A 15,561-nucleotide genomic window follows, 5' to 3' on the forward strand; every position below is an offset into this window, starting at 1 on the left:
AAAGAAGGCACTTAGGGATTTATTCCAGTCCCCCAGCGCAATTTCCAGCCTCTAACCCTAGAGAGGGAGACCTTGGATAGGCTGAGGATGCAGGAATCTGCCTTCCAGGACCTGGGACGCCGATGCCTGGCAGCCTGGTTAAAGTGGGTCTGTGTCCCATAATGTGCAAGAACACTGAGGTAAAAGCGCGAGCTTGAGGAACTCCGGGATGAGACATGCGAGACCTGAGCAGGTGTCCAAGACTGGGTCCTGGATTAAGATCTGATTGGAAAGGGAAATAAGTAGAACCAAACAAAAAGCAAGTAGAATGAGTTCTAGTCTTGGCTCCTTTATGAAATAGTTGTATGACCCTTGGAAAGTCATTTCATCGCCTCCAAACCCAGTTTTCACATCTTCAAATAAGGGAGTTATGGATCTGTTTGTTGCATCTCTCAGCCTGAAAGTCCTATACTTTGTCACAACATAAAACAATTGTGTGGGAACTTCCCTTTCTAAGCTTATTTTCCAAACGAAATCTTATGTTGGGACTCCTTACTATGACATAGAATAAGACACATGGGGTTTATATACCCCATTCTTATTTTTGTCCCTCCCTCAATGTGGGGAGTTGGCATGGGTCTTAAGCTGCAGGTCTATTACAGGCCAGTTCCCCATTTACTTCTACTGTCTGTACAACCAAAGGGAAATTACACCTAATCAAAGTAGATTATCTGAAAAACCCGTGAGTAACCCTATTGAAACCCTGAATTGAGAAGGTCAAAGTAGGAGGGAAGGGTAGAGAGCATTAATTTATTTCCCTAGACGTTTTATTAGACAAATAGTTGTGGTTACAGATTGTTTTTTCTTTTTTGGTTATGGTTGTTGCTATTATCACGTCATCCTAACAACATCCATCATGGTTGTAGTTACTAATGAGAGAGCTCTGTGTTATGCTAAGAGGCCTAATGATTTTAGACTTTCACAGTTTTTTGTTGTTGTTGACTCACTGAGCTAAACTACTCTTCATGGCTAGAAGGAAACGTGAAATGTCTTGGGGTGAATGTGGGAGAGCAGCAGAGTTAGAAGCAATGTGTGCTGGAGGATGGGGTACAGGATAAATCGAGCAAGAAGCAGGTATGCAGAAAAAAGATGACGCAGGAATGCTCCACATCATGTACTGTGACCCTACAGGATCCCACCAATCTGCAAAGAAATCTAGAAAAATCACAAAATGGATAGTGCCACTGATTTCTTATGAAAGTTTCGTGCTCTGGTTGCCAGAGGGCCAGAACATACGGATGCGGTGGGGAGGCAGCTGGCATTGTTTTACAGTGACTGCCTGCGGGAGGCAAGAGGCCTCTAAACTCTGTGGATAGCTCACAGGTACATCAGACATGAATTTTCCTTTAAGTGCTAAGTCCAGCAGAGGTGAAAGCACGGGTGATGAACAACTACAGTAGGAAATAGAATTTTATATAAAGCAGTTGATTTAACTTTTTAAATATCTCTCAAATCCATCTCCTCCTCTCTGTTCCCATTACCAATGTCTAGTTTAGGTGACCATTAGCTCTTGTCTAAATTGTTTCCTGTGTTCAGTATTTTCCACACTAGCCAATGTGATCTCTCCAAAATACATACCTAACGATCCCTTGCCCTTTTGTTTAACTCTCACGCACGTCTTTTAGATGATTGACATGAATCATTTCATCTCCAGAGCTTTTCTAGCTCAGACCCGCTTCCCTGAAGATTTGCATTAATACCCATGCTGTGTGTGTACATAATACCCAGAGTCACCTTGTCACAGCCTTTCCACACTCTAAAGGAATGGCCAGTTTTCTTATCTGTAGCCTTCATTTGATGGTCAACTAGACAGCAAGAATATTATTTACACAGTTGTATGTACATTGCACGATGCTTAGTAGATGCGCAAATATTTGAATGTATGACTCAGTAGATGCTATGGGAGTAGGCTGGAGGTGTGGTGACATTTAAATTGGACCACGAAGGACAGGTAAGATGTGGCTGTGCAGAGACGGGCAGTGCTAGAACAGGTGTAGGAAATAGCAAGTGATTTGATTTGATTATAGAGCAAGAGTTGGCAAACTACAGCCTGTGGACCAAATCTGCCTCCCCACCTGTTTTTGTAAATGAAGTTTTATTGTAACAAAGCTAGGCTCATTCATTAACAGATTACCTATGACTTTCCCACTACATTGACAGAGTTGAGTCATTGCTATCATAAAGCTTGCAAAGCCCAAAATATTTACCATCTGGCCCTTTACAGAAAAAGTTTACCACTGCTGCAGCAGAGTGTAAAGGGAGAGTATTACAAGGTGAAATTTGAAAGGTAGGTAGGGCCAGATTTTGGAAATCCCAGAATAAAGTATAAATTCCTTAGTCATATGTTCTACAGACGTGGAGGACGGCTAAGATTACAATACTGTGCTTTTTTCGTGGGGAAGGTTAACCTATTCCTCTTTTCCTTGGGGCAGTGCTCAATAAATAAGGAATATTTTGTGCCCATTTCCCTTATAGAATCTTGCCATTCTTCTAATGTCCGCTTATACTGACTGACCCTGTTATTAGAGAGCATATTGAAGTTCTCAGGGACTATAAAACTGCCAAATACGTAAATTGATAAAAATTACAGATATAGTTAATATGACGCTTCCATTTCAGCTGGAAAAAAGTATTCTTAATATCAGTCTGTTCCTTCCTCTCCTCCCACCAAACCTCAGAAAAGGTGGAGCAAGAAGATGTGCTATGAACCAAACTCTTACAGCAGATTGTTTCAAAAGTTGACTTTTATAAAGAAAAGGTATACAAAACCTGATCACAATGGGAGGAAAAGTACAGACCAATCTGTCTTATAGATCCAGAAGTTTTAAACAAAATATTAGCAAATCAAATTCAGTGATTTATAACAAAGATAAAGCATCACAACCAAGGTGGATTTATTCTAGAATGCAAGGTTGGTTTAATTTTTGAAAATCAGTCATTGTAATTGAGTTCATTAAAAGAATAAAGGATAAAAAGTATATGATCATGTCACCTCGGGTGAGGAACTACTGACATTTTGAGCCAGATTATTCTTTATGTGGGGTGTTGTCCTGTGCACTGTAGCATGCACTGTCCACTCCTGGCCTCTGTCCACAAGGTGCCAGTAACACCCGCCCACGTGTGACAACCAAAAATATCTCCAGACATTACCAAATGCCACATGGAGGGAAAATCACCCCCAACTGAGAACCACTGCAATAAATGAAGAAAAAGCATTTGACAAAATTCAAAATCCATTCATTATTTAAAGAACAAACACTAAACAAACTAGGAATAGAAGACTTTTTCTTAATCCGATAAAGATCATTTTTTAATAAACCAGAGCAAACATTATACTTAATAGTGAAATATTGAAAGCTTTCTCCCTGGTGTTGGGAACAAGATGAAGATGCCACTTCTATTCAGCTGACTGGGGAACCCAGCCACTACAGTGAGGCAGAATGAAAAGTGAATAAATGCATAAGGAATGGAAAGGAAGAAGTAAAATTCTGTCATTTGTAGCAACCATTGTATATGTAGAAAATTGAAAAGAATCTACAGATATACTGTTATAATTACACAGCAAATCTGTTAAATGTACTTATTACAAGGTCAGTATACTTTACATTTCTATATACCAGCAAAAAATAGAAAAATTTTAAAGTGATACCATTCATAATAGCATCAGAAATCATCAAATACCTAAGAGGACAAATAATGAAAACTAAAATCTCACGCTGGAAACGACAAAATATTATTAAGAAAATTAAAGAACCAACAGTGCCTGTCAAACTTTAGTATGTCAATATTACCAGAGGGTATGTGAAAACACCAAGTGAAGGTCCGGCCCCTTAATGTTTCTGATTCAGTATATCTGAGACGCAGCCCAAGGGTTGGTATTTCTAACAAGTTCCCAGGTGCTGCTGGTCATTGAAGGACCATACTTTGAGAGCCACTAATCCCAGTAAATGAAGGCATATACCTTATTTGTGGATTCAAAAAATATTGTAAAACATCATTTCTCTTCAATCTGAGGAACTTCTGTGTGGTCCCAAAGTCCCAGCAGGGAGGGCAGTGTGTGTGTGTATTTATGTGTATGAGGTGTGACAATTAAGTTTGTGAACTTGTTGCAATGATGTTGCTAACCTTTTTTGATATCAGAGGGAATATTCATTATGAATTTGTACCAACTGGACAAACAGTTCACCAAGTTGACTATTTGAAAGTGCTGAAAAGGCTGCATGAAAAAGTTAGACGACCTGAACTTTTGGCCAACAATTCATGTCTTGTGCATCGTGATAATGCACCAGCTCACACGGCACTGTCTGTGAGGGAGTTTTTAGCCAGTAAACAAAACAAAGAACTGTATTGGAACACCCTCCCTACTCACCTAATCTGGCCCCCAATGACTTCTTCCTTTACTGGAAGATAAAGGAAATATTGAAAGGAAGACATTTTGATGACATTCAGGACATCAAAGGTAATACGACTTACAGCTCTGATGGCCATTCCAGAAAAGAGTTCCAAAATTGCTTTGAAGGGTGGACTAGGCACTGGCATCGGTGCATAGCTTCCCAAGGGGAGTACCTCGAAGGTGAGCATAGTGATATTCAGCAATGAGGTATGTAGTATTTTTTCTAGTATGAGTTCGTGAACTTAATTGTCGGACCTCATATGGTAACTGACAAGCTGATAATAAAATTTACATAGAAATTAAAAGGGTCCAAAAAAGCTAGCACAAATTCAAAGATCAGCAAAACTGGAGGACGTTAACCTACCAGACACTGAGACTTACTATAAAGTTATAATAATTGAAACAGTGTTTTATGGGTGTATGAATAGAAAAGTAGACAAATGAACAGAAAAGGGAATCCAGAAACAGACCGACACAGGTACTGTCACCTGATTTACAACCAAGGAGACCTGTAGTGGAGAAATGATGGTCTTTCATGGAGTGATGCTGGGACAGTTGGGTACCCATTTAGAAAACAATGAACCTTGACCTCACGCCGTACACAAAAGTTCATTCCAGATGGATTGTAGCATTAAATATGGAAGGTTACATACAAAAATGCTTCTAGAATAAAACTGGTGCATATCTTCATGACCATGCAATGGTTCCTTAAATAGGACACCGTAAGTTCTAACCATGAAAGAGAAGATTGATACATTGTAGTACAATAAAATTAGGACTAGTCATCAAAAGACCCCCATTGACAGAGAAGAAAGGCAAGCCAGTGGGTACAAGATATTTGCAATAAATATATCCAACAAAAGATTTGTATCTAGGATATGTAACTCTACAAATTAGTTTCTAAAGCCAACTTGATAGAAAAATAGGCAAAAGACTTGAACAGGTACTTCATAACGGGATCTCCAAGTGGCCAGTTAAATATTATGGGGAAAAACTGCTCAACACAGTCTTCTTGGGAATGGACTGGAAATCAGAACAAAACACTGGCACACACGTGTCATAAGGCTGCAAAGCAGGGTGTGCTGGTGGGAGTGTAAATCAGTACAGCCACTCAGAACAGTTTGGCTGTTTATCTCCCAAAGCACACACGCATTTTATGACCCAGCGATTATATATATGTTTATATCCAATGGATATGTGTTGCTTATCCTCCCGAGCAGTCTTCTGTGCTATCTGCTGACCTACTGTGCTATAGGGTCTTCTGAGTCATCATTCCTTCAGCTAATATGTCCAGGCTAGTTTGTGGAATGCGCATGTATTCTTGTGTTCATCATTCCCAAAACAAATGTATACTATGCCTTAAACAAAAGAAAAGTCCCTCAAATTGTGGAGACTGCAAGGCTTTGTGATGGGCCCGGGAGTTAGATGCTCTGGCAGGCATTTGAGCGTATATAGATCCCACTGTGAAAAGCTCACTCTACACCACACAGAGCAGTTTTGTCCCCGTTGCTTCCACCATATTGTTTTTTTATCGAAGTTGATGAGCACCGTATAGAGTTAGTTTTATAAGGTTTATGAAAAGCATCCTTCTCCCATGTATCCCTCTCCCATTTCCCACTCATCAGAGGCAACGACTTTTACTTCATACCTCTTTCTTTGTTATTTGCCTTTATTTCCACCCGCTATTGAATTTGACTATATATATATATTTTTCAGAATTTTTTTGCATGTGTACATATTAAGTATGCATACATTTAAATCAAACCAACTCTATTTTCCTATCTGCATTTCTTTCACTTAACATTGTATTCCTTGAAGTTGTAAAGCCAGTTAATAAACATAATAACTATCACAGTCAGTAGTTATTGAGGGAAGACTATGTATAAAACAACTATAACTATATAGGTAAAAAGGAAAATATATAATAACTTGTACATGTTATCTACGTAAAATATGTATGCATATGGACAAGAACTTGAAGGAAACAATGAAACATGAAAATTGCTTTTGGGGGGAAGAAAACCATTGTATTCTTTTGAAAACACCATTTAAAATGGCTGTATAATATTCCACCTGAATGTGCCATGATTTGTTTAATTCTAATACCCTATTATTGGATACTTGGGTTGTTTCTTGTTTTGCTTGTTTTCTTGCTGCTATAAATAGTAATATATCTGTGTGTGTAGGTGTATATGTGTGTGATTGCCATAGTTAAATTGACTCACAGATACATGCTTTCTCTCATAGCTTTAGTTTTTCTGTTATTAATAATTGTTTTGATTTTATTTGCTTGCTTCGTGTTCTGTGTAGCCCTCTGGCCTGTTGTGAACTAGATTTATTGTTCACTGCACAGCTGACACCCTGGGGACGTCACCATTACCCTGGAATTCCCCCTCATTCTCCATTTCCTGGCTCCTGTGTCTTTTTTTGGATCCCTTCCTTGTCTGGGGAACAAACCCCCACTCTCCTGCAGTGGCTTCCTGAGAAAGATAGATGTGGGGTCTGCTGTTTAGACCTAGCATGTCTTAAAAACACCTTTATTCTACCCTAACCTAAATTTGGTTAAGTATAGAATTCTAGTTCTGAATGCATTCAGAATTTTGAAGGGATCACAACACCATCTTTGGCTTCCAATATTGCTGCTGAGAAAACTGTTGGTGTTCCGATTCTTGATCTTTTGTTTTGTGGCCTCTTTCTTCACTCTGAGAAGCTTTCAGGATCATTCCTTGGTCTTCAGTGTCCTGAAATGTCACAATGACATGCCTTGGCATAAGTCTATGTTATTCTCGTTGATTAGGTTATTCTGATGGCCCCTTTCGATCCTTCCATTTTAGGGACATTTTCTTGTATTATTTTACTTATTCATTTTGATAATTTCTTTCCCTTTATCTTTTCTTTCTTTTTCTGGAAGTCTCATTATTCAGATGTTGGTCCTCCCACAGTTATCCTCTAGTTTTCTTATCTTTTCTATTAAAATCATTTCTTTTTACTTTGTGTCTCTACTTTATCTTTGAGGCTTTTATTTAGTTTTTCATTTCTGCTGTCCTAGTTTTAATTTCTAAGAGCTCTTTTTTGTCTTCTAGTTTTTTTAATAGCATCATATTCTTGTTTACGGATTCAGTATCTCCTCTTATCTCTCTAAGGATACTAATGATCTTTGAAATTTTCATCATTCTGCATAGTTTGTTTCTTATAACTTGCTTTCTTTTTGTTTTGATGTGTCTTTCATGTTAAAGGTTTTTCTCAGCTGCTTGGTGATCATGAGTCGTCTGTACATACGAGATGTGATCAAAAATAGAGTGAATGTTTACATTTAAAATTTTTATTACAGTAAAAGACACATTGCCATTAATTCCCCTCAAAATACTCCCCCTTGCTTCAAACACACTTATCCCATCGTTCTTGACACTTTCTGAAGCAGTTCTGGACATCCTCTTTCGTGAGTGTCTTCAGTTGTGCTATCGTGGCTGCTTCAATGTCCTGAATCATTTTGACTTTGGGGAAGACCCAGAAGTCGCACAGTGACAGATCCGGTGACTAAGGTGGATGAGGACATGCCATCATGTTTTTATTTGACAGAATTGCCGTATACCAGAAGCGATGTGTGACACATAGCATTGTCATGATGGAGGATGATTTACGGCACACTTTAAAACACACCTTCTCTCAACCATAGCTCATACCTGACTGACTGCACCAAACAATTTGAAACTTTGTCACACACTGTTACTAAGGTTCGATGTGCCGCTTGCCATATTGAAGATCCCTGCCTTTCCATTGGATGGCACTCGGCAGCAGCATTCACTGTATTTTGTGATCACAACGGAAAGGCTGTGTCACACATCACTTCTGCTACAGCAACTTCTGTCAAATAGGAACATTACGATGTGGCCTCATTCACCTTATTCACTGGATCTGGCACTGTGTAACTTCTGCATCTTTCCCGAAGTCAAAATGACCATGAAAGGTAAACATTTTTAGTCAATTCAGGACATCTGAAGCAGCCACAACAGCGCAACTAAAGACAATCACGAAAGTAGACTTCCAGAACTGCTTCAGAAAGTGGCAAGAACGATGGGATAAGTGTGTTTGAAGTGAGGGGGAGTATTTTGAGCAGTATTAATGGCAATGTGTCTTTTACTGTAATTCATTCTTTAAAATTTAAACATTCATTGTATTTTTTTTAATCACACCTCGTATTCAAGAGTAGGGTGTTAGGGACCTGATTAAAAGTTCTCTGCTGGAGTTTGTTGACTGATCTGCACTGTAGAGCGATTTTGCTGAGTAGTTTCTTTGGGGAACCATGGTGTCAGCCCCTTTGGATCCTTGGACCATTCAGATCCCTAGAGAACAACACTCTTCCAATCTTCTGGGCAGAAAGTATCAATTTGGCTTCATTTATGCCCATTTTCAATTTGGTCCTTCACCGTCAACTCTGCTTGATGTCCCCTACTTCAAATTTCTTTTTTACCTTAAGAAAAGAAACATCTGTGGGGCGGCTAGTTAGCTCAGTTGTTTAGAGCATTATGCTAATAATACCAAGGTTGCCGGTTCAATCCCCGCATGGGCCACTGTGAGCTGTGCCCTCTTTAAAAAAGAAAAAAACATGTAGTTTTCTGCCAGGGTGACCTAATTGTTCCTGAAAGAGCCTTTTAACCTGTTCTGTTCTTGTCAACACCATCTTTGCCACACTTCAGAATCGCTCAGCATCCCCAGTGCCTGGGTTTCAAGGCAGCCCTCAGGTCTCAGGGGAGCCCTCCAGTACTCAGGGGAGTCCTCCAGTACTTAGGGGAGACCTCCAGTACTCGGGGGGAGCCCTCCCGTACTCAGGGGAGCCCTCCAGTACTCGGGGGAGCCCTCCAGTACTTGGGGGAGCCCTCCAGTACTCGGGGGAGCCCTCCAGTACTCAACAGGTTATTGGCTTTCCCCACCGCTGACTAAAACTCACCTGTCTTGGGTCCTCTGAGTCAGTTACACCTGTCCTGCTGTCTAACTTCCCAATTTTCGTTGCTGTCGTCTCTTTTTCTATTATTCTTGTCTTTGTGATTTGTACCTTAAAAAAAGAAAAAAAATCCCATTATTGTTTTAGTAAGGTTTCTGGAGGAAGAGATAAACATGTGATCTTTGGTTAATCATCTTTAACCAGAGATTTCCCATGATGCTCTTTTGGGAAAAGCAAGTGTGTCTGAGAGCAGTAAGTCGCAAACAGCCTTCCCAGGGAGGCCCTGAAAGGGCATTGCTTTCTCGTCATCGACTCGGGAACCGTGAGGCTAGCATTGATAATACGGTCTAAGATCCTTTTCTTCTACACCTTTTGACAGCCTTCATTTTCATGCAGGTAAAGGGATGGGGGACACACAGGCACACGTTTGTCAGTGAGGTGACCTGAATGGCGGACCTCCCCACGTGGAAAATCTTAGTGTGCGTGAACCCTACCCTGGGCTCTGTATTGATCCCGATGTGGCCGTGGCTCTTTCTCTTCAGCAAAACTACTGTTTGTTTTATCTCTTCCATCCCCAATCCCAAACCTGCTGTATAGGATGATGAGAGCCTGAAGTACCTCACACATGAGGAAAAGGATGTCATCCTCTTTTTTGAAGAGACTATTGATTCCCTGGAGGACGACCTAGAGGAGCAAGTCCTGTGTGACAGCGGGCTCCGCTGCCACTCACCACGCTCTGTGGAAGGGAGCACTTCCAGTCACTCGGAGCCAGAGGACGTGATTGACCTAGTGCAGCCCAGACCTGCGGACGGAGAGCCTGAGGGCCTTCCGGAGGTGCCTGAGGCAGCAGGTGAGGAGGGACGAACGGGTCCCCAGCCCCCGGCCTGGGCTGGTGGTGTTTTATGAGACACTGGCACTGCCTTCCGCTGCAGTCTCCTGGCACTGCCCTTTGGGGCTGATCAGGTCAGCACAGGGTGGGAGCCTCCTCTGTAGTTTGTCCAACCCAGGAGATGCTTTCTTAGCACATTAGGATGACAACACATGAAGGACAATTCCCAAAGGGCTAGGGCTAGAATTAGAATGAGACTAATTGAGACTAGAGATAGATTTCATAGATAGATAGATAAATAGATAAAAGAAAATTGGAAATGGCTTTCAGGTAACAATCATTCTGTTAAGAAAACATACAAGTTACTTACATTTTAGCCCTTGAAGTTTAATTTCAATTTTTGTGCAAGATTATACCCTTATTTCCAGAGCATGACTTTCCAAGGTGGGAATATTTGAACCGAAGTGAACTGGTTCAGGAAAAGATCAGAACAAAGCTTCAGCTTGGCATCTGCTTGGTACCTTTGCTTGACTGCAGGCGGCATGAGAGGAGAGGTATGCTCTGCCCAGCAAGCCCTGTGATGGAACCGGAGGACACGGATAAGGAGAAAATTGTCTTCCAATTTGTTTTCCTAATTGGAAATAAACGTAATTGGAAATAAATATAAAGAGATAAGGATTGGAAAGGATGAGGAAAAAACAAAAGAGAAACTATTTTTGCCCTGATAATTACAAAATACTGCCATTTGTCATGAGCTCCAGAAATATTTTCTTCCCTATTTGTAAGCAAGGCTGTGTATTACACTGCATGTCACGTACTACGGTTATAGATTCCAAAATGGAGCTTAGTTTACAGCCATCTCTTCAAAGAGCCTTACTATGAATTTCTTGCCCATGAATTTTCTAACATGGCATTTTCATGACAGTTTTAAGTGCCTATTCTGTGGCAGGTGTCGTGTGAGAGTCTGTGAATACAAAGATACATAAGATAATAAACAGCCTACAGTTTTGCAGCAGAAGACAGATGTATAAACATAAGTGCAGACAAGTGCTAGGTGATCTGCGATCGATGTATATTCAGGATATATAGAGGCTCCAAGGCTGGCGTATTCAATTCCAGCTGGGGCTGTCAGGAAACGTTTTGTTTCATAGAGGAAAGTGACCTGACTGACTGTCCCTCATCTAGAAAGGCCTGATGGAGTTGTTGGCCTGTGCCACACCCTTCCAGCCTCCATCTCCCTTTTGTAAATCCCCTGATAAGGTAAGTTACTATTTCCTCCTGTTTATGCCTCAGCAGGATGGAGCCTTAGAAGCTTGTTTTTACCATTTGCTTCCCAGGTACTGGCCTTGTCTGACGTGCCAGTCTCTCACCACGACCAGTTCATCCGTTCTCATCCCTGGTTATGAGAACCACGTCCTACCTAGGTTCTCTGTCACTAGTCCCGGGGACAGGGCTAGAGGGGGTTAGCTGACAGGAAGTATGGTGGAAGTGGCATTCTGTGCCTTTGAGGCCCTCCTCAATTCAACGGAAGGCAATGCCGTGCCTTTGTTTTTCCATAAGGTGGGACGCTTATGGGGCTTCTCCCTACTTCTCAGGGGCCGGACCTGTTGGGAAGGAAGACACTCCTGCCCTTGCGTGCGCGACGCAAGATGCGGAGGCTTGTCCCCCTGCAGACGGCCCGGTACCGGTTCCGGTGCCGGAGGCTCTCCCTCCGCCGCGCTCCCTGCCCGCCACGGCCGCGCCCGCCCACGCCAGGAAGGAGCTGCTCTCTCCTCCTCCAGCCGAGCACCCAAAACTGCCCCGCTCGGTTCCTACCCCGCTTGTTATCGCCCAGAAAATTTCTGAGAAGTTGGCAGGGAATGACGCGCTGTCGCCCACCTCGCCCGCGAAGGAGGGCAGGCCTGGGGAATGGAGGACCCTGAGTGCCGTGGCCCCCGGGAGCGGAGAGCACTCGCTGTGGCACAGACACGCGGCCCAGCCCGCGCCCAAGACGCACCGCTTCCCGAGCAACATCAGCGTGACCAACAGCGCGGGGCGCGAGTTCAACAAGACCATCTCCAAGGCGGCGGTCAACGTGCAGGAGCGCAAAGCCCGGGTCCTGGCCAACATTAACGGCGTCTCTTTCCTCTCCGTGGGGGAGCTGGAGGATCGGGCCCCGCGGAGCGACGTCCCGGAGCCGCGGAGAAGCGCCTCCCCGGAGCCGGGGGCGCGCGACCAGGGCCGGCCCGGCTCCGCCCCGGAAGCCGCGTCCGCGCGGGCGGGCGCCCAGCAGTCCCGAGGGGTGCAGACGGAGCTGTGCCCGCCGCTGGCCAACGGCTTCCAGAGCCTCCACGACGTCCTCAAGAGTGAGCCCAGTGCCTTCGTGTCCACGGGGAAGACTGTCACCTTCCGTGTGGACCCTGCTCTCAGCAGCAAACTTGCGCGGCAGGACGCCAGCAAGAGCCTGTACGAGCACTGGCAGGCGGACTGCAGCCAGTACGCCCGGAGGCGGTCGGGCTCGCTGCCCAGGGCTGTGGGCTTCAGGCCCCAGGGCATCACCGTTCAGTTTGCTGGCCGGGGCTCCACCGAGGAAGCGCGCCGGGAGGCCCTGCGGAAGCTCGGCCTGCTGAAGGAGACCTTGTGATGCAGAATGGCGGGAGCTGAGGAGGGGGCCGGCCGGGTCTGTGTGGCCCGAAGTGGCGGTGCGGACGTAAAGAGCAATGTGACAGTCCCAACGGCTGTGCCCTGGTGAGGACTAGAGATGACGGGTGCCAGGACTCAGCAGTCCGGGCTCCGTGCGTGCTGCTGCCCCACTGCCAGCCCACCACTGAGCTGGGGTGTCCGGTAAAACAGGGCCCAGCCCCATATTTGTCTTCCTTTTTCCAAGAACTCGGAGAATAACCTTGAAGACCTATAGGTTTCCATGAGATGTAACTGCGATCTATAGTGTGGATTTAGGAGGAGGGGGACTGGGTCTGGTTTGTTATCCCTGAGCCTCTAATCCAGCCTTTCATCCCAAGCACATGACGTGAGAGCCAGGTTAGGTCTCTTCTGCTCATTTCTTTAAAAAGGGGATTTCCCCTCCTTTTCTCAGAAAATAAAAAAGAAATGCATGTTACATTTTAATAGTGTCTTAAAATACTTTTTCGGTTTTTTTGTTTGTTTTTGAAGAAGATGGTATGTCAGCCCTAGATATGCCTTTGTATCTTGATGTAATTTGGTCTGCCCAGTTCTTTTTCTTGAAAATTGAAATGAAACCTTTAGAGTATGATGTACTATAATTTTGAGTTATGGCAGTAGAATTGAAAGGTTGAGTTTGGAAAAGGTGGTAATTTTAAAACGAGTCTCATCAGACTACAGGGTCTGTTACTGGGACATATGTATATGAGCGTGTATTATATATACGTGTACATAGTATTGTTAGAAACATGCTAACATATACATATATAGGTATTGTGTGCGTGCATTCGTTATTACATATATGTAAACTTCTGAAAACCCTCTACTCTTAACAGACACAGCTGTCTCAGCTTTGGGACAGATGACACAGAAATTGTTACTTCCTAATATGGAAGTCTTTTAAGGACACATCTCCATAATATTCAGGTGAACCCAAGTGCTTTTTTCCTCTGAAATGTGTGTCCTGTTCCCAGTTAAAGTGCTATTCCAAGTAAGCAAGATAGTTCCTTTTTTAGTGAAGAGCACTTTTCAAGATTGAATTTATCACCTAATTTTAACCTGATTTTAATGCATTGCCTAATTTTAACCTAATTTTAATTTATGACCTAATTTTAGTTTTGCAAGTTCCGAGGTAGCTGGTAAACAGGAGGAAACAAAAGATCCTGCAGACCCGCTGGGTTCCAGGAGCAAGCTCTCAGGATTAATTTAAAAGGGAAAAAACAGCGAACTAGGTGACACAGCATGAAAAGAACTGGTTTTCTCCCAGACTGCACGCTGAGTTGTAGCCACAAACATTATTATCAAAACTGTTTAAGGCTGGCGTCTTAAACCTCTAAAAATAGACTGGAAAGGGCCAAGCTTCGATGTCACGTCCTTTTGTTATTATGCCTCAGCCACTGTCACAGAATCTGTTTCTTTCCTGTTGAGTATTATTTAAATTCAAACTTTTAAATGTGCTGTGAAGGACATTTTTCATAGTAATCCATTTGCCTTGTAAGTTACATAAAATGACTGTAATGTTCGTCCTACAGTAGGTAGTGTCTTGTGCAACCTTTGTCCTCCTGAAATAATCTCATAGATGCTTGGTGGTCTCCATTTAAATAGGTGCTTGACTTTATAAGTTTTAAAAGTAGTTTTTATTTCACTCCTATTTATACTGAATTTGGTTAATGGATTTCTGAGGGCTGTATTACCTTTTTACAAAGTGAGATGCCATATACAGTGTTTAAAAATAGAGGGTCTTGATATGGCTGACATTTTCAATATCCTTTATATCTGAGGTTTATTTCTTTTTATCTATGACTTCATGGTGATTAAGGTGAACTTGACTATATATAGTATATCTGTTCTTATAATGACATTTTTGAAAAATAAATTGAGATCTATCTTAAGTATAGAGTATTACTCTCGTCATTTCTTGTGCCCAAAACCCTAGTACTTAAAGCCATACATTCTGTACAAGGTTCAGATTACTTGTCTGTGTACATATCACGTTAACAGAAACATCTAGTTTGCCGAGGGGCGTTAGTTTCCTGCCATAACTACGTGATAAGACATTCTTAAAGGGTCACTCACCTTCAAGGGAATTTTACAGGCCATATTTCAAAGCGAAATTGTAATGAGAAGCAAAGGTGAATTTTAAGTGCCCAGTTTTTTTTTTCCTTTTCAAGTGATACTAGTAAATCAGTCTCCATTTTTATGAAACTCTATCTTCATTCTTAAAATCAGGGGAGAAATTGTCCTTTGCTTTTAGGAAGGTGTGTACAAATGGTCCGGCTGGAGTCTCATGTGCAGATGGTAGCTGTCCACAGTTACCAGGGGCACGGGGTCTGTTCATATCTCCTCCCCCGCCTCCCTGTACTTGGCTCCCAGTGAGCAGACATGTCGGTCTTGCTCTTCCCTCCCAGCTCACATTGTACCATTGTGAGGCTTGTTGAGAGAGGCACAGGTCGGTTGCCGGGATGAAGCCTCAGCCTCTCGGGACACCCACAGCACAGGGCCCAGCTCCTTGTCCTGGCTTTGACTGCAGGAGCCTTCCCTCAGCATCCCTGGCGGAGGGCCCCCCCTCCAACAGGCTCCCCATTTGAAACAGCCTTTATGAAGAGCTTCGTGAGGTGGCCAGTGAAGCCTGACGAAACCCTTAGCACTGAATCACAAATGTAGTCTCTTCATTACATTCCCACAGCTCAGGCTACGTGG

General features: G+C 43.0%; 1 protein-coding gene and 1 long non-coding RNA gene across 3 annotated transcripts in view; one reads left to right on the forward strand and one right to left on the reverse strand.

Annotated features, from left to right (window-relative positions):
• The window catches only part of PROSER2 (proline and serine rich 2), a 40,139-nt gene extending 25,381 nt beyond the window's left edge, over positions 1 to 14,758 (forward strand). For both annotated transcript variants that reach the window (XM_019710278.3, XM_074324985.2), the window contains 2 exons: positions 9,972 to 10,224; positions 11,799 to 14,758. In XM_019710278.3, coding sequence (XP_019565837.3) covers positions 9,972 to 10,224; positions 11,799 to 12,826 — 1,281 coding nt within the window. In that variant the 3' untranslated portion in view covers positions 12,827 to 14,758. The remainder of the gene's footprint in view (positions 1 to 9,971; positions 10,225 to 11,798) is intronic.
• On the reverse strand, positions 6,141 to 9,705 carry LOC141570037 (uncharacterized). Its single transcript, XR_012493780.2, has 2 exons — positions 9,381 to 9,705; positions 6,141 to 7,173 (listed from the first exon to the last, which is right to left on the reverse strand). It is a non-coding gene; the product is annotated as an uncharacterized LOC141570037 (long non-coding RNA).
• Positions 14,759 to 15,561: the final 803 nt, after the last annotated feature.

This window comes from Rhinolophus sinicus, chromosome 1 (assembly GCF_057876585.1).
Source record: "Rhinolophus sinicus isolate RSI-liver-muscle chromosome 1, RSI-T2T, whole genome shotgun sequence".
NCBI classification, from domain to species: Eukaryota; Metazoa; Chordata; class Mammalia; order Chiroptera; family Rhinolophidae; genus Rhinolophus; species Rhinolophus sinicus.